Here is a 26,337-nt window from a genome sequence, read left to right as displayed (position 1 = left end):
TTGATAGTTTTCTCCCCCTTTAACTTACAATTGTTTGGTAACTTATTTGCTTCATAGTTTTTACGTGTAATTTTATAATCACCCTCAAGGCTTAAAGAAGCATTTGATTTTCCATTTGTGGGTAAAGTGAGCAACTAAAATTGATACCTTTTACTAGTTCTTGAAACATGGTAAATTTGCCGTTTCAACCATGTGGTTTATGATGAACTTCTTCTCTGTCACCCCCTTGCTTTCATCTCGATTCAAATTTGTTTTCGGCCCTTATCCTCCAACTTTCTTTTTTTTTCTTTATCAGGATGCTCCTTATTGAATCCAATTTTGTTTCCATTCTTTAGTCAAAGATGCTTTTTTGATGATAGAAACACAATGCCATCCATGTTTATATAGAAACTGATAGAAATCTTTATTTTTCATTACACAAGATAAATGTTGTTGCAAATCATGTAGCTTTAAGAAAGAGACTTTACCCTATTTTTCGACCTAATATAGTTCAGGGTCCGAACTCTAACTACTACTTACTGCAAGTCCAAATTATCTGTTTGTTTTAAACTTATATCCATTCAGCTACATGCCCAAACTGCCATCTTGGGGACGCCTATTTTCTGCGCTTCAGATACGACCAGCAGATGAACCCATTGTCTACAACTGCTGGGAAGAAAACTGCAAACACAAATGACGCGAGGACTGAAAACAAGTTCCATGCTCTTGTAGATCTTTGTTTGTTAAGTACGTAAATTGTCGACAGTTGCTACATATTTATATAATCTATCTATGATCTAGCTTGCATCTCTCTGTGTTACTTGTTAGATTGAATTTCTTCATTTCAACCTCTTACCGATAATAATACCTTCTTATGTTAAAAAAAAAAAAAACAAAGAAGAGATGAAACGAAGGTAAGGAACAACTAAATTAAGCACAAGATCGTAGAAGATACAAAAAACAAGTAACTAAAACTCATAATTCAATTACTAAAATACCATTTGAATGGAAAAGGACTAGACTAATCTAATAACAAAATACCTTCTAATACGATATAGGGAAGGGAAATTAATAAACTAAATACGAACAATTCACATATCATTCAGGCTCAGAACTCAATCTAAGAACAGATAATGTCATATCACTCAGTTGATTACAGGCTCCTCTTCTTTATCTTCTTCATTTTCTTTCGTTTCTTCATCTTTGATGGATCTCTTCTTCATTTCATCAAGAACTTTAGTCATACCCATTTCCACATCTTCATCACAACTCATAAAAATCTCTGCAACATCAGCCGGTGTCATCTTAACTAAACCCAACTTCAACATATCTTCAACTTCCTTCATAATGTCATGTTCTTCAATTTTCAAATAATTCTTCGCTAGAATCTTGAACGATTTAGCCGTACAGTAAGATAGTTCAATGTGTTTATCCATTCGACCTGGTCTTAGTAAAGCGGAGTCGAGTTTGTCTATGTGATTCGTTGTAAATATAATCAATCTCTCTTCCCCACAAGAAGACCAAAGACCGTCAACGAAATTTAGAACTCCGGATAAACTTACAGTACTGAATGAGAAGTTGTTTTTCTTTGGAGGGCTGTTTATGTTAAGAATCTTTTCTTTGGACATCATTTCTTCGTTCAACATCATCATCTCATTGTTCTTCTTTCGATCTGAAAGATCTAATGAACAGTCAATATCCTCTACAACGATCACCGATTTGCTTTTCGTAGAAATTAAGAGCTTCCTTAGTTGTGAATTGTTTGTTACGGCCGTTAATTCCAAGTCGTATATATCGTATTCTAGCAAGTTAGCGATGGCTGCGATCAAACTAGTCTTTCCTGTTAAGATTTCGACGACAAAATAGTTATCTTGAGTTAAATTTCAGATATGAAACTTAAAAAGAGAAAGACAACTTTACTCTTACCTGTTCCTGGTGGACCGTAAAGAAGGTACCCTCTCTTCCAAGCTCTTCCAACTCGGTTATAGAACTCTCGTCGTTTAACAAACTTCACTAGATCGTCTTTAATCTCTTGTTTGAGAATCGGATCGATCGCAACGGTGTCAAAACTAGAAGGATGAGTGAAAGATACGGACGACCAGAGGCGACCATTTTCGTCAATAGGCCGGTTAGTATAAAGCTTTCTTTCTCTGTTCTTGAATTTGATTATTTCAGCTTGTTTCAGGACATATGGAAGGTAAGTTGAATTAACCATTTCCTTATACTTAGGATGAAAACTTAGTCGAAAGTATCGACTATCACCCGACCTAGAATAGCCTAAACTGTTGTTCTTCATTTCAACTATATGAAATGACCAAGTGAGTTTGACACCATCATATGTATCTTCAAGAGTTTGGTCTGTTGCCATGGTAAAAGTGAAGTTTTTCGAGTTATTTGATTTCGAAAGTTTCATAGAATTAGCTGCAGAGAAACATTTAGAACCAAGGTATAATATAACAGAATCGTAGATTTCATTGTTGTATGAATTCGCATATTCTTCGACAAGAATCGTTACCATTTTGGGTTGTAAATAAGCTAAGATATAGTTCATGAACCTTTTCAGAGCTTGATTAACTTCAGGTGGTAAGAAATCTCTAACTGCTGTTCTAATGAACATTAGTGTTGCTAATAAAGAACCTATCGACTTCCAATCGAAAATCACATCCATTTCTCCTAGTTTTCTTCTTCTTCTTCTTCCTTGTGATGATCTGTTTCACATACCCAAAATAGAATTTAACATTAGAAAACAAATAGAGAGATAGAGAGAGAGAAAGGGTAAGAATTTGATCAGAGAGAGAGAGAGAGAGAGGACCTGATTTTTCTTTTGTGTTTCTTCCAAATGTATAAGCTTTGAATACTACTCTTATATGAGCATTTGGAAAACTCAAGAGCCAATTGATGTTGTTTCTCATATCTTTGTATGGTTGTGGTATATATAGACACAACTAGAGAGGAGAGAGAATGAGATGTGGGTGAAAGTTGGATGACTTCATAAGTCCACTTCTACTCTTTGTCTTTTGAAATTAGTGGGTTGTGCTATGAGACTTGACTAGTAAAACATTATTAGTGGAAAACATTTTGGTGTATAGCCAATACTTGACAAAAGAACGTGGTCGAAGTCCAATTAACTCTAAGTTTATTTCAGTTTTATAAAAAAGAAATACCTATAAAACGACGTCTCATGTGTGGACAATGACGCTTTTTTAAAACTTATGTTGATATAGTTGGTGATATTTTCTGATGATCTAAGTCTGAATCTTTGTTTTTGGTACAAATCATTCATTCGAAAAATTTGAGTTCTTATATTTACTTCTTGTCTTCTTAACAACGTTAGATCTCGATATAAGTTCCCCTTCTCAAGTTGGGATTCTTTTTTTTTTTTGTTGAACTAAGTTGGGACTTGTTCAACAAAAAAAAAAAAAAAAACTAAGTTGAGACTTGTTCTTTCGAATGGAAACACATGTATTGTACACAAATTTCTTTAGAGAGTTACTATAGCTAACAACATAATGCAAAATGTTGATGGTAAAGAAAAAAAACAAATAGCAAAATGACACAAATGGGTAGGCAGGTGTGATGAAATGATATTTCAACAAAAAAAAAAAAAAGGGTGTGATGAAATGATATTTTATGGCTTTTATACTAGAAACTTCGTTTCCTTGGTGGTGAATTAATCTCCTATTTTTTGTCTTTTCAGTATTAAAGTAAGAGGTCCCTTGGTGGTGGTGGGTTAATCTCCTGTTTTTCCATTCTCATTCTCATTGGAGTAGAAGTCATGTATTGACTATTGAGTCTTAAAAATCAGGGGCAGCAGGCGCAGGCTGCAGGCCCTAAATTTCCAAAAGTGGCCAGTTTAGGCCTAATCTAATCAAGGGCCCTCCAGTATTTGGATTTTAATGTTGTTTTTGAAATAGGAAATACTAAATATATAAATTAACTTAATTTATGACCTAATGTTTCATCTACATAAAAAAGAAAAGGATAGAGATTCTAGTCAAACTTTGAATTTATTCGTCTGATGAGTTATTAAGTCAAATTTTATTGTCATTGTAACACTCCCTTTCGGGATAATAATTATATTCTAAATATGTAACATGATTTAAGATGTATCTAATAGTAAACCGTTTAAATCATGCGCAAGAAATTAAGAGTTTGAACCTTTAAATCATGATGTAATCTGCCATATATTTTTACACTTTTTAAATGTGTCAACCTTCACATGCATCATCTAGGACTCCACTTTTTAAGTCCTGTCAAATATTTATTTGAATGGATTTTGATTAATGTGCCACTCAAAACATATGCAATTTGTAATGACAATTCTCTCTATGTCTACGTCAATGTGATGTGTCAATTCACAAGGAAGTTTTTTCAAAAGATAGGTCCTCCTTGGGTTAGTTTCTCATCCATTGATGTCTTGTCTTTTGGTTTTTATGTGAAGTTGTTTAGGAGGTTTTTATGTGAAGTTGTTTAGGTTTTTCCTAGAAAGTAAGAAAAGTTAGAAAGAAAAGATTTTTTATTATAACTTGTGCCTGAAGGATCTAGATGATGAAAATGAAATTTAAGCTTTTACCAATCAAAAGCAAAACATTCCATTTAGTTATTTTAATTTATAATTAGTACATGTAATCTCATCATGATTTTTAAAACATGTAAAGTAATATATTTAAAGGAGTTGTTTGGTGAGTTCTTTTGCCTTTTCCGAGGAGGTATTCCTTTGTTCAATGGAGTCCATCCATAAATTAGGTCACATTAATTAAACTACAAAGGAACACAAGAGACAAACATGACACACTACAAATATAAAAAAACATGGAAGTTACAAATTATTTGTTCTTCTAAATCAAATTACCAAATAATTATTACTAAAATCATTTTTATCAATCTAATAGGACATTTTAAAGATGGGACCTTGTCTTTGAATTTATGTATCCTATCCAAGTACTTAGCTGACACTTAGTTGGATATACATGAAAAAAATATCAATACAGACTTGTTGGAGAATTGTAGTCCCTTAAGAAAGGTACGATATAGATTACTCCTGATCTGCTTCTCTCTTCGCACCTCCCCAGATTGGGGCAATCCGAAGACATTCAGACTGTGCCTAATTTGATTCAGACTTGAACAACACAGACACATGCATATCCGAACAGGCCTCGTACATCCCCAATCGGGTAGTGCCAAGAGAGGGACGAGTTAAGAGGAAAAGGACAAACGCCTTTAGAAGCACCCTGTGTATTCATGACGTGTATCGTATGACGTGCAACTTCAATTGAGATAGGAAAAGGAAGTAATGAAGACAGAACCCAAAGAGAGAAAGACATATTGTGTACAGAGAGAGAGAGAGAAAAGAATGGGTGGTCTGCTTCATATTTTTTAAAGTTACAGTTTTGTGGGAGGATGCATATGCTTCCAACATTTTGTGGGGTTAGGAACTGCACCCCCAAATTTGCCTTTTGTTTCTCTTTTTAACTTTTCTTGAAAAACAAAGCAATTCTACCTTCAAAATATTGAAAGACATTTGATGGACAAAAACCATGATTGTTATTAGAAATCCCATTCTAAAATAGTATTTACAACACATTGATATGTTAAGAATCACATCCTGTGAGGTTATAAGATATTTTTTGTTACATGTTAAATTTTCCTAGACAAATAAATAATTTTTAAAATGTCGGTAGGAATTTGTTGGAAAATTGTAGTCCCCTAAGAAAGGCACGATAGAAATTACTGACATTGTTATTTCTTTTTACATTGTTAACGACGCTACTGGTGATGGTTCGTACATAATAATTAATGACTGAAGTTGTTTTAGCAGCGATAACTAATTCAATGCAAAACAATAAATAGAGGGTAGAAGAAGTTGGAAAAACCATAAACATATCGGACAACAAATACTTAGACCAGCCTGAGGCCCTCGAGTTGTCGAATCTATGGACCTCAAATTGCTCAATTCGAGGCCTAAGGGAGTTGGCCAAGAGAAGGATAGGCTAAGAGGACAAAGAAGGACGCGTTTAGTGGCAACTGGCAACTTTTTTTTGTTGAAAGGCTTAGTGGCAACTGGGGTATAATTGTGTGTATGGTATGACGTGTAACTTCAATTGTGATAGGAAAAAGGAAGTAATGAAGACAAAATCAAAAGAGGATGTAGATAGAGAAAGAGAAAAGAAAAGGTGGTCGGCTTCATATTTTTCAAAGTTACAGTTTTGTGGGAGGATGCATATGCCTCCAACTTTTTGTGGGGTTAGGTCCCCAATTTTCCCTTTTGGGTCCCTTATCTTTTATTAAAAATCAAACCAATTCTACATCCAAAATATTGATATGTCAAGAATAGCATTCTACAATAGTATTTACTAAACATTGATATGTCAAGAATCGCATTCTAAAATAGTATTGATATGTTAGTAGAAATCGCATTTTAAAACAGTATTTACTACACATTGATATGTCAAGAATCGCGTACTAAAATAGTATTGATATTTTAGTAGAAATCGCATTTTAAAATAGTATTTCCTAGACATTGATATGTTAAGAATTGCATTCTCCAGAGATAATAAGATAATTTTTAGTATTTTACATGTTAGAGTTTTCTAGACAATAGGTCATCTTTAAATACAAATTCTAGTTCGGGTTTAATCCTGGGCTGGTCGCATAAGGTATGTTAAGGTGGCTATGAAAAGCTACTTCTTTGGCATGTCTTGACCATATTTCGACATAGTATGGTTCCTAACTTTGTGGTATTTTCGTTTTGAAAACAATTTCGTTGATGAGCAAACTGTTTGCAATTTCATTGCGGATTCATTAAAAGACTCCTGTTGCTGTTTTAGTGTTTGTCTATCGAGCATTCAACCATTGTGAGGAAGAAAGGCGATGAGTAATTCATTTTAGCCCCGGATTTATCTTCATCAATTCATCTCCATTGTACCAATTGTACTCTTCGTATACTTTCTCTGTCAGATAAAAAGAACGGTCGGCAAGAAAACAACACCATTCCAGCAATACAAATTCCGATTATCAAACCCTTGTATATTTATTCTGTGTTGGAATTTAGCATCAAAATTGTAAACATTACCTACTAATTAGCACATAAAAACAGGAAATAGGAGCAAATGTGCAAGGAGTATAACTCACTTAACTATAGTTCCCAAGAACACCTTCCATTGCCGAAACAGTGTATAACTCACCAAGAGCAGTTGACTAACTTGACAATGGGAAGCACTCAGATCTTGACTCAGATTCCTATTCAGATCAAACTGTCAGTGATTGCAAACTTTTCTTTTTCGTTTTCAGATGGGGTCTCAGAAGTTAAGAGTTCGCAACCATTTGCTCAGGCGCATGATCATACATGCTTTCCTCCTCGGACTTTCCACCTTTGTGTTTACCCATGGTAGAATCTGAATTTCCTTCTGGGATCTGCTTTGATTTCCCTGATTGCTGGTATTCCTTTCTTCTTGCTTCTCTACGAGCTTCTCTCTCGGCAAGTTTGAGGTCTTTGAAACCTTGCTCAAACTTGGCTTCATCTTCTTTAGAGAAGAAAGCGACGTCCATCTGTCCAAGTTCTTCATACATCTTTTCAATCTTAGCTTTCCAGAACAACCCCATCTCTGTGTCCATCTTCTGGTACGGTGTTTTCAATAGATACTCATCTATCCCACCTGCCTTGTCGATGCATCGAAGTGCATGTGTCGTGACCTTCACACGGATATGGCGGTCAAGGATGTAGCTGAAGAGCCGCTTCTCTTGTACGTTAGGTTTCCAGGTTCGCCTTGATCTATAATAAACATCAAAAAAGTAAATCATGAAATAAACTTAAGTTCCACAAAAAAATAAAAACTAAGACTGTAAAAGTATGAAACGCAAGTATGGGCATCTAAATATCCAGCATCTAAATGACAAATCTCATCTCACGTTGTACTCATTGAAGTGAACATAAGTGTCTAACAACGGTATACTAATACCCAAGCCAGCCCTAGACCACAAGGAAAAACAAAATCAAGGAAGATAGATTATGAACTCTCGAGAAAATGGTCTAAACACCAATTGAGAATTACGACTTTACTAAATCTAGCAAGAGGGCATCTTGGCTATATTTATATCATTTTGAAGTTTTCTTTTGTGCTTTCTAAATTCTATCGTGACGAAGAAAGCAAGAAACTCAAAGTACCGTGTCGCAATCATTCCTTTCGCTTAGCTCAGTTTCGTCCATCTCACTTGCATTCCGACATTTTCTTAAATTTTTAGGAGCCAAGTAAGAATCGAGCCTTTACAGCCACTAATTACTAATAGTATGATATCTCAATAACCATTTGATCAGTCAATTTCACATAAATTAGCTCTAACTTAAAAGTTAAAACACAACAGTAATGATTCTTGACGTCAAATGAACGGGAACTACTGATCACAACCCAGAATATATGTATAAGAAACATGTCGATAACACTGTCAGATACTTCATTTTGTTTTTACTTTGTTTATTAGATTCAGGTGACAGACGCTTCAAGTTTCCATGATCAAAACCCATTTCTGAGACATCTAGAACCTACCCATTCAACTTAATTAACAAATTATCCTATTGTGTAACATCAATGGTGATTCTCGATCACCTGGATCAAGCTCAACTCAAATGCAATTGGAGCTATAGAAGATATGGGCAAAACTAAAATGAAAAAGAATCAAACTTTAAGGGTACATAGATGGTATACTTCCATTGAACCCTAAACCAACAGAATTTCCTTCATCAATACATACAAATCTTAACCTCTATTGCTCCAATTTGATGCCTGGTACTTCTTAATATGGTATTTTGTTTTCTCATCCTCATAGATAATTCATTTCAATGGGTGTGTCTTTTTTAACTCGAAAATGTATCAATTTAGACAAATATAACATGAATTAGCAAGCAATAAAAAGAGGGAAAACAAAACCCTAGATGTTTAGGGTTTTAGAAAGATACAGAGACATACTTGTTCCCACCATCTTCGCTGACCTGGTTACCAAATTGAATGTGAACACCAGCATAAAGCCCTCTTTTAGCTCTACCCATTACTACTTTATTATCTGGTATGTATTTCTTCAATGATTCCTTAACTCCTGGTGACAAATTTTCTTCCCCAACCTTTTTAACGATCTTCTTGAATATCTCCCTTGATCTAAACGCCATTTCTAAAACTCAATCTTAGATTAATTGTCTCTCGAAAATAACTACGAATCACAGATTTGATCTTCTTAACAAATGTAGCTGGGCAAAAGAGAAATAGGCGTCTATGTCTAGGGTTTCAGGCTTCAAACTTAATAAGTAATTGAGGGAAACGAGTTTAACCAGAATCACCAAACGAGCTGACTCGGACCAAACGTGACACTAGTTTGCTAATTACAGACATCTTAGGGGTAATATCTAAATGCATACAAAATAGAAATCAAATCACATAAATATCTCCAATGCAACACTCAATATTAGAAACTCCGAGTGCCACTTAAGGGGCAGGGGGAGCAGTGGATTGGGACTTTCACAAATTTTCGTAGACAAAATATCCCGTAGACATTTCAAGACATTTCAGATGACTTTTCATAGACAACATGTGTTCATAGACATTTTCAAGACATTGAGTTTGTAGACAAAATGTCTTTATAGACATTTCAAGACATTTGATCCATAGACAAAATGTCCTGGGGACATTTTAAGATCTTGAGTCCACTAACAAAATGTGTAATGCATATTATATTTGTGTTAATCAAAAATATATTTTTCGACTTTCTTAGACATCTGTGAATATTTGTGGACATTTGGTAGACATTTGGTAGGCATTTATTATTTTTATATTATTATTATTGTTTAATCACATGAAATAATATATTTATACTAACATTTTAAAAATATATTTTTCGACTTTCGTAGACATCTGTGAATATTTGTGGACATTGGTGGAGATTTGGTAGACATTTATTATTTTAATATTATTATTGTTGTTTGATCACATGATGGACTTCAAATGTCTCTTGTTTTGTGAAAAACATTTTGGCTTCCAAATTTGTCCCAAATCCTTCACAAAATCCATCAAACTATGAAATCCACCAAAGTCTGGGACATTTTGGTAGACAATCGAATGCCTCGGACTTTCATAGACTCTCAAATGTCTGGATTTGAATGCCTCAGACTTTCGTGGACTCTCAAATGTCTGGATTTGAATGCCTCAGACTTTCGCGGACTCTCAAATGTTTGGATTTGAATGCCCCAGACTTTCGCGGACTTTCAAATGTCCACGAAAGTCCCAATCCAATACCCCCCCCCTAAGATTTTTAGAGTTTTTTTTCTTAAAAATCCTTTCCAATGCAACACTCTATTTGGATCTCTAACATGACGTGTCGAGAGTGGAATAGAGATATCTCAAGAAGACACTCTATTTCTAGAGTGTCCTCTTGAGATATCTCTAATTGTCCAACTCATCAATATTTGATTTTCAACCAATAGAATTCGAGTCTTCTATATTTTCTAAAATAACTTATTATTTATTTACAAAAATAACTATGGCACATAAGTAAATAAGATAAGTTTAGAGTTTTGCATTGGAGACAAAAAAAATTAAAGATCTCTATTAACGCCACCTAAGAGTGAGAATCTCAAATGGAACTTGACACATACGATGAATATAAATTTTTTTGAGTTTTGCATTGGAGATGATCATATAGTTGCTTGTTATTCGTCATAACACCAAGCCTAATACAACAGGGTTGAATCGGTCGGAGCCGACACGTTGAACCTTGAATTCCAATTCGACCCAGGTTCATGCTTACTAAACTAGGGAAGTGCCGCAGTGCGATGGAGGGGTCGGGCAGGACCGAGTCACTGGGTCGATCCCTCAGTAAAAAAATTCAAAAAAATTAGAAACTTCCAATTGCTTCTTTAAAACTTCAAATTTATTCCTTATATTTTGTTAGAGAAAGAGAAATGATCAAAAAATTCTCTCGCGAAAATAGTACAATTTTCACAACTAAAGTTTGTTTCGAAAGATGATTAAAATTCGTCTGAATCATCTCATCCAGATTGTTAGAAAAACAAAGAGACGTGAATTACTTAGGTCGGTGTTTCGGGAAATAAGAAAAGTTTTCGGGGCTATAAGTTGTGGGTGGAAACAAAATTTTTTTGTTTCCTCCAAACATCACCCTTTCAATTTTTTGTTCTTTATCTTCTCATCTCACCTCAACTACTCTGACGACCACCACCGAATTCCGGCGACATCCACCATTAATTCCGACGATCACCATCACCAAAGTTCTTTCTTCTCTCTCTTCTTTCTTTTCTCTCTTTTCTTCTCTCTCCTTTCTTCTCTCTATCCTCTCTCCCTCTCTCATTATCTCACGACAGTTCCGACGAAGGGGATCTCCCTTCGTCAGAATCTCGTCTGGATAGGGGAGAGGGAAAGAAGAGAGATAGTGAGAGAGAGAGAGACAGATAGAAGATAGAGGAGAAGAGAGAGACAGAGAGCAGAAAGAATTCGTCGACGGCCGGCGTCGGCAGGCGACTGGGGAATGTTTGGCACGTGTTTTTTGGGGTTTCAACCATCTTTCCCAAAACATTGGCCATTACTTATAAGGCCAACGCTTTGGGGAAAGCTAAATAGTTTCTGGTGTGCGAAATTTTAAAGGGAATATGTAAAATTTTGAAAATTTTCCGGGAAAACATATTTTATGGGGAATATGTTTCAAATAAAAATAAAAAACCCTCCACCTCACCTCACTCTCTCTCCACCACTCTCTCTGTCTTCTCCGACCAGGTCGCCTGCCGGAAAATTTCCGGCAGGCGACCTGGTCGGAGAAGACAGAAAGAGTGGTGGGGAGAGAGAGAAGTGAGGTGGGGAGAGAGAGAAGTGAGGTGGGGAGAGAGAGAAGTGAGGTGGGGAGAGAGAGGTGAGGTGGAAAGAGAGAGGTGAGGTGGAGAGAGAGTGAGTTGAGGTGGAGGGAGGTGAGGTGGAGGATTTTTTATTTTTATTTCCCTAAATTTATTTTCCTATAACAACTTACAAAATAAAATTGTCAAACAAAATTGACCAATTTTTGACCAAGTCTTCACACCCCGAAAACTATTTTGCTTCCCCAAAGTGCCGGCCTACTTGTAATAATGTTTATCAGGACGTTCCGGAAAAAATCAAGAAACACGAACACTTATAAATACATAAATGATCAGACTCGGGCATGAATTCTATTAAGTGTCCGGGGAAGAAAAAAGTTGAGAAGGGCCGGCCAACGAAATTTGTCCCAAACCGGGTCACTGCTAGGCTAGGCTGGCCCGCCTACCTCAAAATCAAACCCGGCCCAAGACCGGGATATAAACCCGAGTTGGCTTGGCCCGTCTACAGTAGCGGTCAGCCCCCATAAGCACCACTATGTTAGTGCGGATTGCAATTTCATGGGCTAAGATCCTTCCTTGAAGGAGATAACAAATGGCTGCATCAAACTGGACTAAACTTAAAAAACATATGTATATATATATATATATATATATATATATATATATATATATAGAGAGAGAGAGAGAGAGAGAGAGAGAGAGAGATTAAACTGGTTTTAAATGCTTTAACACTCTGCTGTACACACCTTGAATCCTGGATTACAAAATACAATCTGTAGTTCTTTTGCTACAAACCAACTCTTTGGTTTTTTTTTTCTTTCTGCTACAAACAATTGTATATAAAACGACACAACCGAAGAAAAAAAAAATTCAAGCTCACAAGCAATCTGTGACTGTAAAGAATACCATTCAACTAAATAAACAAAAAAAAGAAGTTTCAAAATCCACACAAATGTTAAAAGAAAAATCGGGAAAACCTGGTACCAGTCGGCGAACCATGAATATCGAACTCCTTGGGACTAGAAGCAGCTAAAAAAATACTGATTCTGTCCCCTCCTCACACCTTCAGATACTATTCAGAAATAAAACAAACCGAGAATCAGTAATTAGGTTCTCGACTATTGTTATTCAGAACGACTAAAAGAAACTGAAAGAAAATGGCTAGAGTTTCAATCACTTTCAAACACTACTCAGAAACAACCGAACAGAAATTTTCAGTGTACTGAATCAATATTTATCTATTTCCATGGACTGAGTGGCGTTAACTTGAATCAAATACATATTCTTAGATCATCCTCGTTTCCAAAAACTATTACTTCCCAGAGAAAACCTCATCTTGGTGTTACAAGAAAAGGAAATTGTGTGTGTACGTGTGTGTGAAAGAGAGAGGAGAGAGAGAGAGAGAGAGAGAGAGAGAGAGAGAGAGAGAGATCATACAGATTTTGCAAGCATGCCTTCTCTCCTGCCTGAAGATAAAGGAAACTTGAAGAACTAAGGAGATATCAGAACAGCTGAAGTGCCATTTTAAGCTTATTTTGCTTCCACTTGGCTAACTTATAGAAAGCATCCTTTGTCATTCCAAATTTCTCCCTGAACTCTTCTGAAGAAAGATAAGTCTGCATCCACGAAGTTCCAAATCTCAAACCCAAATTCCAAACAAAATAAACGAACAATTAGATGTTCTACTAAAAAAATTATATTTTACCTCTCGCTTGGTCACATCAATCTCAGTAACAGGATCTGTTGAAAACACTTTAAGGCGTTCATAGGGGTAAATAGGAAGCCCTTCCTCATCTTCTGCTTCTCCCTCCTTGACATCTTCCTGTATTGTGAGAGCTTCTATTCTACTGCTCATTGAATTAGAGTTTGTTTCTGTCTTTTTCGGAGTTTCAGGGCTCGCTTTATTCACAAGACAAGAAAATGATTACATTTCCAATTTAGATAGGAGAAAGACATTTCCCGCTAACTTAAGAAAAATACAAGTGCATTACTAGTTTTAAGAAGCTTAGGTGGTGTTTGTCTTTTATTGCCTGAACTTGACTCATTTAAGTCTGACTTGTCTCAATATGACTTGTTTGGTTAGAGACACAACAGTTATTTCAGACAATGATGTCTTAATTTGGACTTCTTTTATATCTGATTGAAATGGACACAGGATGAGATTGCCCTAGCCAGTCAGACGAATCTAATGCACGGGTCAGAGAAAAACAAACAATTTGAAAACAAACTCGGGCCAATTTAGTTCTATAGTTAGATTTCAGATCTGAATTTAAAAAATAAAAAAAAAACACTTCAGTATGTCAACCATTCTATACCTTTAGGAGGTCGGCCGGAATTTTTTGTTGGTGTAGGTGTAGGCGAAGGTGCGGGTGAAGTTTTGTCAAAACTAGCTGTAAGTGCAGCAATGGCCGCTGATCTTGAGGCCAATTTTCCTGAATCAGGAGTAACGGACTTCGGGTAGATTTTTCTGACCATTGGAGGTGGGGTAGAAAGGTTTCTGGCATTTGAATTCTCAAAAGTAGCAGCTAGTGCATTGAAGGCTGGAGATCTGCCCCTAACACGGACTCGGTCAGGGCTAAAAGACATGCTCCGGGATCTCTGTGATTTGTCTGGAACACTAGATCTTCCACCATATGATACTGGAGTCCTCCTCTTGGGTTTCTGTTTGAGAAGATAGCTAGTTAGAATAATTCCTATGATACATTTGATTAAGAATAGATGAATAACTACGCAGATATCGAATAATTAAAAGTCGGTTTCACAGGCATAAAAGATGGAAACAATAAGCTGGAAACCAGGTGAGGGATTCATTTGTTGATTTAATTAAACTCAATTTCTTGCAGAACCCAGGTATTAAATTTCTCAGAAAGACAAATAGTTCTGTAGATTACTGGGTGCAGAAATATTTCACGGAAATGTTATGGTTATTGTAGAAAAGAATTACAGAAACTACGGAATATTATGCAAAGACAAGATAGAAAATAACATCAAGTATCTTGCAGAACCACGATATTGAATTTTTATTTCAGTACAATTTTTAGTTTCACTAGACACAGAAATATCTACTAATAATAATTACAAGTTCAGATAAATTATTATGGTGCTAAAGTACTGAATTCCATGTCATTTGTTCCGCTCCACTTTATTTTGAAGAAAAATGCTTCTCAGGACAGTGATAACCTATGGTACTTTTAGGGTGCTCTAATATTAACAAGGGAAAAATGAAAAAATCTAAGCTGGCCAACTTCTAAACATAATCAGTGAGCAAATCTAGACTGAGAATAAATCTTTGATCACGATTGAAACACGCAAGATCACGTAAATGCTACAGGTGTTCTTACATCAATTGTTGCAGCAACTCCATTCTTCAAGATGGAAAGCTTCCTCTGGAATGAGTTTCCATGCATCTAGGCCAATGAAATAGATATTAAAACGTAAGATTCGTCATACATCTTAATCCTGCTTATTGATTGACGAGTTTGCACATTCGCAAGATCACTTACAGCTGATTTCGCAGAGTCCCATGTAAAGAAACGAGTAAAGAAAGGCGGCTCGAACCCTTCCATTGCAATAAAGATTGGAGCTTGCTGAGATAGGTTCTCTAGAAGAACATCATGTTCAAGAAATTTCTGTTGGAGGTAGGAAATATTAGGACGTCAGAGCACGAGAAAGAAACTTTACGAGAAATAATATATCTTATATCAGAGTCGCAGAGCAAGACTCTTCGTAGGATATGATACTCAAGAACTAGAAAAAAATCCAGAGGGCAGATTTAAACGAGAAGAACACGTACTTCTCCTATGGTCAAAGCTTGCATTTTAGTCTTGGAATCCACTTGTTGTCCAATCCAAACAAACACATCAGAATGACAATCGAGGATGAATACGTCTTCAGTCATTAGATCATCCTGGGTGAAGTTGAATATCTCCGTCACCTGCAATGAAAAACATAGATTATCGAAGAAAAATAACTTAGTAAGCAATCGATTTGACCAGAGGAAATGCTTTGATAAATATCAGTCTGAAGATAAAAAAAAAAAAGACGGACCTTTAAGTTGCCTTCAGTTCAACGAACAATAACCCATTATTGAAACAGGAAATGTGAAATTAGATCAATGTGTAAATAATTGAGTATACAGCAGTACAACAGAAAAGATAATGAATCTTAAATAGGTTTAATTCGGATTATTACCTTTCAAGAAAGAACAAGAGAACAAGTGAGGATCACTTTCTGCATCCTTTGTAATCTTCTGACCAGGGTACTCGTGTTTACCTCCAAGCAACTCCCAGAATTGATCAGATTCTGAGCCTTCCTTCTGTGGTTTGGACTGTAAATTTGGCTGTTGACAACAAAAACACCCACAGATGAACTCTTTCCTCCAACTGTGTTCAGACGGATATATCTACTATAGCAACTACTGGGTGTGAACATGGGAAGAGTCGGGAGTTTCTATAAAGGGGATAGTTTTCTGAGAATTTTATAATAGGTTCATCAACCTGGGCAAGTTAAGATAAAACCCTAACAAGTTTACATCTATAATTAACCCCCCTAAAGGGAACCATTGCATCAGCCCTAGCAAGTAAAAGATAATAGCAAGAAAATTATACCTTTATTACATCTAGCTGTCTCTCAATAAGCTCCTGGTCTTCTGCAGTAGTAAGGTTTCCGGTCCACGTAAAAACACTAGAACCATTATGTAATATGTAACAGTAACAGGAATTTAAAGATGCTGCCACCTGATAAAACCAAAAGAACATAAGTAATTGAACCCAATAAGCATTCTGTGTAGGCGATAGAACTTTATCTCATGCGAATGAAAGATTAAGAACAACCAGCAAAAATATTCTATATCTATTTTAACCAGAACATGTTGTAGCAAAAATTTGTTTGTAAACCGAGTTCCTTAGTTATATTTTATAGCGCAAGTTTACAACAAGTGAGGCAACCACCAAGCTAAAAGTTTCTCGGACGTTTTGAGTATCCTAGAAGCAAAATTGACGCTTGACCTTCCATGTGAGCGTACTTAAAATTAGTGTCCTATAGGCACCGATCAAAGAAATAACATAAAATATGATATCTGAGGGAAATAGCTGCAAGGAAGTGGAAGTACCGGTTCAACTTGAATGGCTTGCATATTCTCAGGTCCAGTACCTTGAACACGAAACAAAGCAACTGCGTCTTTTGTGTATGTGTCATCTGCAGTTTCTTTCTCCGCAATATAATTCTTATATCCAGAACTAACACCGCCCTGTTAAGTTTAGGAGAAATTTTCGGTTAATATTTGTGCAACAGATGAGAATAAGTAGAAAAGAAGCCTTTCAGTCAATTAAGTCCTCCCCCTCTAGAAATTAGTTTACAAAATTTGAACTTTTTTCTTTCTGAAAAGAAAGGGATGATTACTTCACACTGATACACGTCAATACCCGAACTATGGATGCTACTGAAAATAATTTAGACTGACCTTAAACACGATAAAGCTTTGAAAGATCGAAAAGAACTGAATAGGTTCATTTCCTTCGAAGATACGAGCCTGCACAAAGACAAAAAAGAAAGTTAAACATACAACACCAAATAGAGAAATGCGAACGAGAAGTTCAAATGCAAACAATAATTAACAACTAATCAAGGAAAAGAAAGAAGAGAACACAGTAATCAAAATGAACAAATTTCATCGTCACAGTTTTCCTCAATCCTGAAGATCTCAATGAACAATCTTTGTTTATCTAATAACGCTTTTAATTCGTAGTACGTAGATCTCAATGAACAATCTTTCCTTTATTTTTCTTGGAAACTGATTACATATTGAACCAACCATCTGTTTTCAGTGAACATAAATAGCCAAAACCTTAAACCACGATATTACATAGTAGTACCTGCACCGGCTGAGCCTTCAGCGCTTCAACCATCTTGCTTGCCAGTGATATTGCTGCACTCTTCTCTTCCTGTAGTCAGTAACAGATATAAACCAAAAGTATTTCATTGAGACAAGTTGATATCAGAAACAATTTTTTTAACTAAGAGACTATGTTCTGGAACTACCTCCCCAAGAAAATTGTTTCTAGTTTAAAAGGAATAAGTGTTTCTTAATAATAAAATGTCTTCTCTTGTTTTCCAAAGCCTAAAGTGACAGAGTAATCAACTTTACAAATTCTGCGCTATATGGAAAACCAATATGAAACTTGCACAAATATTAACAAGAAACAAAAATCATGTCTTCTTTCAAAAAAAATTTGTGTCTTCTTTAGTTCTTTATATAAAAGCCATCAGTATATTTATTCCAGATCAAGATGATAAAGTTCAACGTGTATTTTTAGTCTTTCCTCACTTACAGAGAGTCACATGTACCCTCTGCCGTTTTTGCACGCTTTAACTGAAAAAAAAAAAGAATAAGGGAAAGGGAAACAGCGAAGGTGTACTTCCGTTTATCATCGCTTAACGCTTTTCTCCTTTTTATTAATTTCGGTGCAAAAACTCGCTGATAAAAAAGAACAAGTAAATGAAAAAATGACTCGATTACTTAATGAATTCTACCTGAACACTCTGCTTCCCGAACCAAGTACCCACAAGGTACTCTTCTCTATCTTCTCCTGGATATGAATATTGAAAGATATAGCAATCTCCACTATAAAACTTGGACTGCTCAGCAGCTGGTATGAGAGTCTTTTCCTGTCCATTTACACGCCAAACCTGTGCAACCGAACTGGAGACCATAATTAGCAAATGAACATGACACCTTTTTCATTTTTTTTTGAATTACTGTATATAACTTAATTTCTTCCAGTTATTCGGTAAAATAGTGACTTATCAAGCTGTAACTGCACCTGTAAATTTCCTGTGCAGTCAATATATGGCTGAGGTTCTTCTCTTGTAGGAGTAGCTTTGAGAAGGCCCTTAACGTTAACTCCTTGACGCTTTAGAAGTGCTACAAGATCATCAGTTGATCAGTCTCAGATATATAACTACATACTGATTTCAGATAGTACAACCACAATAGAAGAAAGAGAATCCAAGTCATGAACAAGAAAATATTTCGATTACCCACCAGCAACTTTGCCTCTTCCATCCTCAGATACGGTTACATTAGTTGTCTGAGGCCATGAGTCAAACTTTGATCGAAACATCACTGTCTCGAATCCTTCGATAACACGAATAATGTGAGACTTTGGCCGATCAGAACCACGGAGTAACTCCTGTATAGTGACATTAAGTACATATAACAAGGTTCAGAGAATATAGATCAAAATACGCAGCATGTATCTTAAAGAGAGGGAGAGAGATTAAGGCTGTTACTTCTGAAGCTGCACTGGCAGCTTTTCTATCATCGAGAGAAGTATTTCTTCCCATCCACACAAATACTTCTAGACCACAATCCAGAAGGAAGCAACTGTTTGTGTCAAGCAGCTCCCTTGTCAAAGACTCAGCATTTACCGGTTCAGCCTGTCCTTTCTTAATGCTAGAAAGAGAGAATTTTGTTAGAATCCTTACTTCTCTGCTTGATTTAAATCCCTTTTAAAAATGAAATCTTGAAATTTTTGAACATCAAGAAAGACCTTATAATGAAGATGTTCTATTTAGATGGTAAATAAGTCAGAGTCTAAGAAAGAGTTAACATGGAGTTTTTAGAGGTTTCCTAGGAGAGCTAGGAGTCCCTGTTACTTGTCAGTTGGTACTTTGTAATATCCATCACCCTAATACTTCCCGGCCTACTAATAGGCCTGTTTTCATATATAAAATTGAGTTCATATAAAATTTGGAAAACTATATCCTCAAAAAAGAGATTCTAGGTTTAATTCTAGTTTTACTCTACCTTGTCATAGAAACTAAAAAAAAAACATTCTAAAAGAGAAGAGAGTCGTAAATGGTAAAACCAGATAAAATATTCTATAATGAACTAAATTACAAACTTACACGAGGAGCTTTGCAGAAGAAGCGTCAACAGTTTTGACATCTTCAGTCGATGTCTTTCTTGGAAGTGGGGCAAAGCCACCAAAAAAACCCCAGAACTCTCCAGTTTCAGCATCGGACATTAGCTTCCCATCCTCTGTTATTCGACCAAAAAAATTTTCAAATCAATGCTACTGATTAAACTTTAGACCTTATTTAGCTTTTGAAGTACAACATCCACTTACCAATTGCAGCGACCTCGCATTTCCCATCATGATAAGTATCTTTAATGTACTGGACAACTTCTAGAGCTTTAGCCCTCTCTTGAATGGACGAGTTAGAACCATTAAATTGAAAAATTTTAGACTTGGTGTCCAGGATGAAAATGTCGTCATGATTGAGTGTTGATCTTGCAAAAGGGACCTAAACCAATGACGCCGGTGAAAAATCTGATAAATAAAATGAAAAAATCCCCCCATCCCCGGAAAAATAAATTAAGGATCAACCTACCTCTGTAACATGGACAACATGTTTTCCTTTGCAGACATATAGACGTGTCTGGTGCTCCTCAGCCTCAACATGTTTGAATCCTGATGAAGCACCACCCGCTTGAGGGATGATACACGGTTTAAAGTATGAAAGAAACTTCTCTGTTTCGTGACCTTGCACCTCCCTGTATTGAACAGCACGTCCTCCAAGGGCTGCATCTAGTTCAACTGTCTTCATGGCCGCTGCACCAGCTTCATCCTATTAATCAGAACAGATAATAAACCACATAAGCACGGTTTTCTTATGATGTTTAGCAGATAAATAGATCACAATATCTTGATAGTTGGAATAATCTTTCTCTAAAACATACTTCAGAAATTGTATAGAAATAGTGACTAACCTGACTGGTATCTTTTCCTAGCCAATAATGGATATCATGCCGGAGTGCACCACTTTTCAAGGCAGTCGTCTGCATAAAAAAGAGTTAAAGCATAAAGCATCTACGATGATTTGCTTAAAACAGATGAAACAAATCAGATTTAGTTAATATAGATGAGACAAAATAAGTACCTCAACAACTAAGCAATATAACTGTCAAACAAATATTTATTACTTAAAGGAATAAGTGATGTCCTAAGAATGACCGTGTTAAGATCGTGTTTACTGGCATGTCAGATGAACGTCTATAGTTCCAACGAGAACAACATATTTAAGAATTGCTTAGATATAAGTAAATGTGCTATGTTCGAAAAATGTTGGACACTCATTACAAAAATAACGAGATTTAACTTCCAAAGAAGCATTACACTAGTTGTGTTGAAAATGCCAGGATCGGGACTGCTGAAATGGAAGGAGTGGATGTAAAACCAAGTTTTTAAGAATACATCAGGTGGTTTTAGTCATGGTTTACAATTACTATCTTTTGTTAGTAAACACTTAAGACTTCACATTTTATAGCATAGTGAAAGAAAAACCTATGTTATGTTATCTTCCTACGGTATCATCTTTTTCCTTAAAAAAGTTACTGCACACCTTTTACGTATTGATGTGTACGCTTAAAACAACGCAGTGCCTTTTCGGACCAAACATTCTTGAAGTGGAAAAAAGCTTTCTTTTCTAATATTGTGAAAATGAATGTTTATATCCAGAGTCCAGACCCAAAATTGATATCAGATACATACACATGGTCATTAATATTGTGATCGGGGATCTAACACCAAAATAGATAAGAAAAGGTATATCCAGATTGGCCCTTACCTTTAAAATAATGTATGAATCTCCTGTAAAGAACTTTCCCTGGGAGGAACTGGGAACAGACACAGGGCGGAAATTCTCAATGCGCCATACCTCCATTCCGCTAAATATTTGTTAAGGAAAAATATGAAAGTATATACAGTAAAATACGAATTAGAAGTACGGAAATTGCTGTCTGCTCTCCTCCTCAGAGGATCACGAATTTGCGTGGATGTTCTTCTTTAATGTATAAGATGCAAATCAGGGAAGAAGATAAAGAGACCAACCAGTCAACCCCATTGACTTTTCATATCTAATCTGTAAACTTTCGTCCAGATAAATGTTTTCATTACAAAATGTAGCAACTTTAAGTAAATTGCTTTCTAGAATAAGCTCGTGAGTCGTGCTTATCAGTGCATACCATTTGAAGAAAGATCCTAAATAGGCTAAACCATGAAACAAGAAAACCTATTACGGAATTATATGATTCGGATGCGCCGTCTCCATTATGACATCAGGAGTCAGCAAAGTAGAACAAATTTCTAGTACTTCAAGTACTGGGTTCTGCTACTTTAATCAGGATATTATTTTACCAACTCTGACAAACAATCTTTTAACTTTCTCGTTTTATTTTTAAACAAGAAAGAATGAAATAAACTACATTGAACACAGGACATTTTGATGATGTATTTTGTGTCCTAAAGAAAAATATATGTACTCAAGTAATTCATAATGTGAAGGATACGCCTTTTGTCCCGCTCCCTGGAAAGCAGGATCCAAGTCCCTCATAGAAACAGCCATACTGTTTGTTGGTTTCAAAGATATACCTTTTAGCTCGTCGAAGGAATGAGAGATATCCTGTATAACAATTTTTCACACGTAGAGAGCATTAGTAGCCAAAAAAGAAGCCAGAATAAACGTAACGACAGAGAAAGGAAACCAAGAAGAAACAAAAACAAATTGAACCCAAAGAGGACCTGAAAGTTTTCAAAAGTTTTAGGCATTGAAACTTCTGATCCTCTTGGTTGATTTTAAACCAACTTAAAAATTTCAAAACAATTAAGAAAGCTATTAAAAACAAGATCTTCTAAATCCTACGAACACATTATGAGATAATGTTCTTTCCGTATCGATCCTGTTGACGTTGAATCTGATTTAAACCTCGGGTATAATAACCTTAAAATGCGTACATTTATTGAAACGGGAAATTGAACAGGCAAAATCCCTTCGAACCAAAACTAAATCAACTAATCTTTTGCATAAGGATTTTTAATGCAACAAGCGAAAGTATATAACCAAAAGTTCAGAAAAGAAAGCAAATTCCAATTAGAGAATACACAACAAGGAATGCAGTAATGAAAAATCGATGAAAGAGATGAAATCTAATCAAATACAAATTCAAAATTAAGGATGATGATGATTTGAAAATTTCAGAATTTCTCCCAAAACAATAATAGATCTAAATGAAATCCTCATAAATTCAAAAACATAATTATTCTTTATATTGAATTGAAAAATGTATAAACTCAATTTGAACAAAAACTGGTTTAGATCAAGAAAGCTTCTCATAAATGAATCAAAATCCAATAACTTTTCAGAACGATTCATTGAAAATCAAATAATTTTGCAAAATCATCAAAATCTGCATCAAAATTTCAAAACCCAAATCTGAAACCTCAAATCAAACTAATTAAAACAGATCATATAGAACGAATTAAGAAAATCCGATTAATTCTCCTACCTTGCGAGGAAAAACAAACTCCTTCATCTCAATTATTCAGCTAAAAAATTCAATTCAAAGACCAAAATGACAACCCAGATCGACCCTTATAACCACTATAAAAACCCAATCGTTCCTCTCTTTACCTCCCCTTAATCAGTAAAAAACAATAAAAAAATCAAATCTTTTTAATCCAAACAAACCTCAAAATTTTTTACAAACTTAAACATCAAATAATAAATTCAACAATAATTAACCAAAATAAAACAAAGACAATTCAACAACAACAAAAAAAAATTAAATATAATAAAAGTTGTTGTTGTTGTTGTCTCGATCATACCTCCTCGTGGTTTCGCTTCCTCCTCCGCCGACTTCTAAATCTGAATCAAACCAAAATATTCAAAACCCTAGAAAATGAACGAACCCAACGAACAAGAGAGAGAGAGAGAGAAAAGAAGAAGAATGATGATGATGAGTTTGCCAAGCGGGTTTATTCACCAATGGAACCAAAAAAGGGGCCAGATGATGAACTGTTATTTACTGTTTTAATTCATTAAAATATCATTCGATTTCTTCATCAAATTTTTTGAGTTTTTTCGGTTTTGTAAAAAAAAATTCTCTCTCTCTCTAGGTTTGTTACTGTCTTTTTTTCAGGTAAATTTTTTGTTCAAGAGAAATAGAATTTGTGTTTTTACCGAGGAATATTTTTGGGAGTTTGCTTTTTTCTCTCTCTCTAGAAATTAAATTACAGCGTGGAATTTAGGTTTTCTCTCTCTATAAGGGTCACCGGCCCAAACCCAATGTGATGTCTTTGTTGGACTAAAAAGGGTTAAAGGTGACGGAAAGTGGTGTGGTGGGTCCCATCGTATTTTTTTCTCATTTTGACTGTTGTTGTTATGCTGTTTGTGGTGGACCGTCATCCTTGGACTTGCACCATCGGGATGGGAATTATAACTTCCACCAAATATTTTCCCTGTGTTTTTTTTTTCACACGAGTCTACCAAATTTTATATCAAAGAAAATGATAATTTAGGTCTAAATATTAGACAAAACAAACTAAAAGAAACAAGTTGGTGTAATGGTTTTGATTTGGTTTCGAATCGGATGACTACAAATTTAACATGGTATCAGAGTTAGGACCACACGTGATAGGTTTAAAAATTACACGTGTTCCACGTCACCCGACAAAAAATATGTAAAAAGCTCAAAGAACGTCACACGTGAGGTGACGTGTGAGAATAGTCTCAAATTGAGAATGAGCACTCCATCAATCAAGAATACAATGTCTTAGGTCCTCTCCACTCACTGCCAATTGGTTTTGAGTTAAATGACGTGAAACTTAACAATTGGCACTTTTAAGCCACTAAAACATGCATGAGTTTAGACCCATCCGAGATTTAACGACCAAAATCAAAGGAACCTAGGACATCAAAAGATTTTGAGTCAAAACATGAGGGTGTTGCATATACCGAAGAAGAATGTGACGTGACCGCCTATAAAATGGGTAAAACGATTGGGCATCTTTAGCAGGCTTGGCGACCAGGTTAGGGGCTCGGGTTAGGCTTTTTTAATAGGCGGGTTGGTCTTGCACTATCTATGTCGGACTTTAGGCTGAACGTTCTCCCAATGGATCTCGGTGTTCCTGGTCGAGTTTTGGGCTCTCGGGCAAAATTCTCACCCCTATGGTTGAGGCGTAATGTGTATCCACCTCTCAGATTTCCTCTCCCTTGCACACCCCTGACTTGAGCATTCACAAGTCGTCTATTCGAATTTGATGGAACTAAAATCTACACTAACTTTAGATTAATGATTTGTAACTCCAATGTGAACGACACGATTTGGAAGAAATAGGTTGAGAGTGGAAGGAAGCATTGTGACATCAAGAGTGTTCTATGATACTTTTTGAATGAAAAATGTTATTTGGCCCAAAAAATAATTGAGCCAATCACATGTCGGATCCCATGTGGCTGGCACCAATTGGACTGGTAAGGTGGAGAGATGCACCAGACACTGAACAAATACCTGAAATACACCGTCATCGTGTAATCTGCATAAAATGCTTACAATAAACTCCTAAAAATCCACTAAATAATTCAAAGAACTGTGAGACCCTGAGATGTCGAACCTTGAATAAATTGTGTTTCATTGAAAAGATGACTTTCGTTATTCCGAAATTTAACCTAGATGAAAGTTGGAGAAGTATCAGAAACATAGAAGATTATTAAGAGTTTTGGTCGAAAGTTGATTTCAAACCCCTGAATTTTGTTCAATAAAAACACCCACACATTTGGTTATAATGGTGGATCTTAGAATTTGTAGTCACATTGTAAATTTTCCTAGGCAATCTAGAAAAATGAGTTTGTCCCCATGAATTTGTACAGTTTCTTATGATTGAAACATACAACTGTGTTTAAGACAAATAAATAAAAAACCCTTAGCATGATCTTGAAAATTGGGGTCAGTGTTCCTAAAAGTTTAAAATAGAGAAATGCTAAATTTACAACAAAAAATCTCTAAAAGTATCCAGATCTACGTGACAATCTTGGAAATTAAATTGCATCTATGAAAAAAAATTCTTTTTGAAAGTGCCCTCTTGTTTTTTTTCCCTTTTATTTCTGTCTAAACATTTCTCTTTCTTCATTATACTTAGAATTAGGCCTAAAATTTCCATTGTGATTCTTTCTTCTTCATCTTCTTTTGCTGCTTAAACATGGTGATTCTTTTCTTTTTTACTGCTTATGGAGAACCTAGTCTTTCTTCTTCCTCTCATAGAGAAACTGATCCCATTAAATTATTAATTTCCTGTTAGATATATAAATGATGGGTTTCTTTTTTTTAAAACAAAATTAGGGGTTTCATGTTCTTTGAAACTAAGGTCATGTTTGTCGCGTGGGAATAGAATGTGATTCCCGAGAACCAGATTCCAGATCATTGTTTGGCTTGCGGGGATAGTGTGGGTCCGGGAATGTGATTCCCTCAAAAAGGGGTAATAGCAAACCCAAGGGGGGAGGTGGGTTTGTGATTCCCATTCCCCCGGAATCACATATATTAATATTTATTAACAAATATATCCTCAACAAAATATTAAGTTACCAATTTTAATTTTTTGTAGGATTTGGTATTAATAAGTATTATTTATGTTTACGAACAAAATTTAATTTTAGATAAATTTCTATTTAGGTTTACG

At 35.5% G+C, this 26,337-nt stretch overlaps 3 protein-coding genes across 5 annotated transcripts; all 3 read right to left on the bottom strand.

The window, feature by feature from the left end:
* Positions 1-944: 944 nt before the first annotated feature.
* LOC147564350 (AAA-ATPase At3g50940-like) lies at positions 945-3,552 on the bottom strand. Its single transcript, XM_086645248.1, has 3 exons — positions 2,792-3,552; positions 1,906-2,687; positions 945-1,819 (listed from the first exon to the last, which is right to left on the bottom strand). Exons 2-3 carry the CDS (start codon positions 2,645-2,647, stop codon positions 1,125-1,127), a joined length of 1,437 nt encoding a protein of 478 aa, XP_086501374.1. The 5' UTR covers positions 2,648-2,687; positions 2,792-3,552; the 3' UTR covers positions 945-1,124.
* Positions 3,553-6,969: 3,417 nt separating this feature from the next.
* Positions 6,970-9,385, bottom strand: LOC147564349 (uncharacterized). Its single transcript, XM_086645240.1, has 2 exons — positions 8,943-9,385; positions 6,970-7,750 (listed from the first exon to the last, which is right to left on the bottom strand). The coding sequence occupies exons 1-2, from the start codon at positions 9,137-9,139 to the stop codon at positions 7,285-7,287; spliced, it is 663 nt and encodes a 220-aa protein (XP_086501366.1). The 5' UTR covers positions 9,140-9,385; the 3' UTR covers positions 6,970-7,284.
* A 3,140-nt stretch (positions 9,386-12,525) lies between these two features.
* On the bottom strand, positions 12,526-23,790 carry LOC147564348 (villin-4-like). Of its 3 annotated transcripts, none has more exons than XM_086645228.1 (24): positions 23,491-23,790; positions 22,176-22,288; positions 21,455-21,554; positions 20,598-20,666; positions 20,219-20,455; positions 19,954-20,131; positions 19,733-19,865; positions 19,115-19,277; positions 18,867-19,014; positions 18,646-18,746; positions 18,356-18,511; positions 17,698-17,766; positions 17,286-17,354; positions 16,935-17,072; positions 16,432-16,560; positions 16,016-16,163; positions 15,872-15,882; positions 15,618-15,758; positions 15,328-15,453; positions 15,166-15,231; positions 14,140-14,485; positions 13,530-13,723; positions 13,262-13,440; positions 12,526-12,896 (listed from the first exon to the last, which is right to left on the bottom strand). In XM_086645228.1, exons 2-23 carry the CDS (start codon positions 22,229-22,231, stop codon positions 13,327-13,329), a joined length of 2,892 nt encoding a protein of 963 aa, XP_086501354.1. In that variant the 5' UTR covers positions 22,232-22,288; positions 23,491-23,790; the 3' UTR covers positions 12,526-12,896; positions 13,262-13,326. The 3 variants fall into 3 exon arrangements, with proteins under 3 accessions (XP_086501354.1, XP_086501338.1, XP_086501345.1); XM_086645212.1 differs by lacking the exon at positions 23,491-23,790 and adding an exon at positions 23,172-23,260; XM_086645219.1 differs by lacking the exon at positions 23,491-23,790 and adding an exon at positions 23,172-23,260 and having other exon boundaries at positions 12,767-12,887.
* Between the last annotated feature and the right edge of the window lie 2,547 nt (positions 23,791-26,337).

This window comes from Eschscholzia californica, unplaced genomic scaffold (genome assembly GCF_041429995.1).
Source record: "Eschscholzia californica isolate CP2 unplaced genomic scaffold, dmEscCali1.0.p SCAF_1, whole genome shotgun sequence".
Taxonomy (NCBI): Eukaryota; Viridiplantae; Streptophyta; class Magnoliopsida; order Ranunculales; family Papaveraceae; genus Eschscholzia; species Eschscholzia californica.
This window is presented reverse-complemented; position numbering and strand designations above follow the sequence as displayed.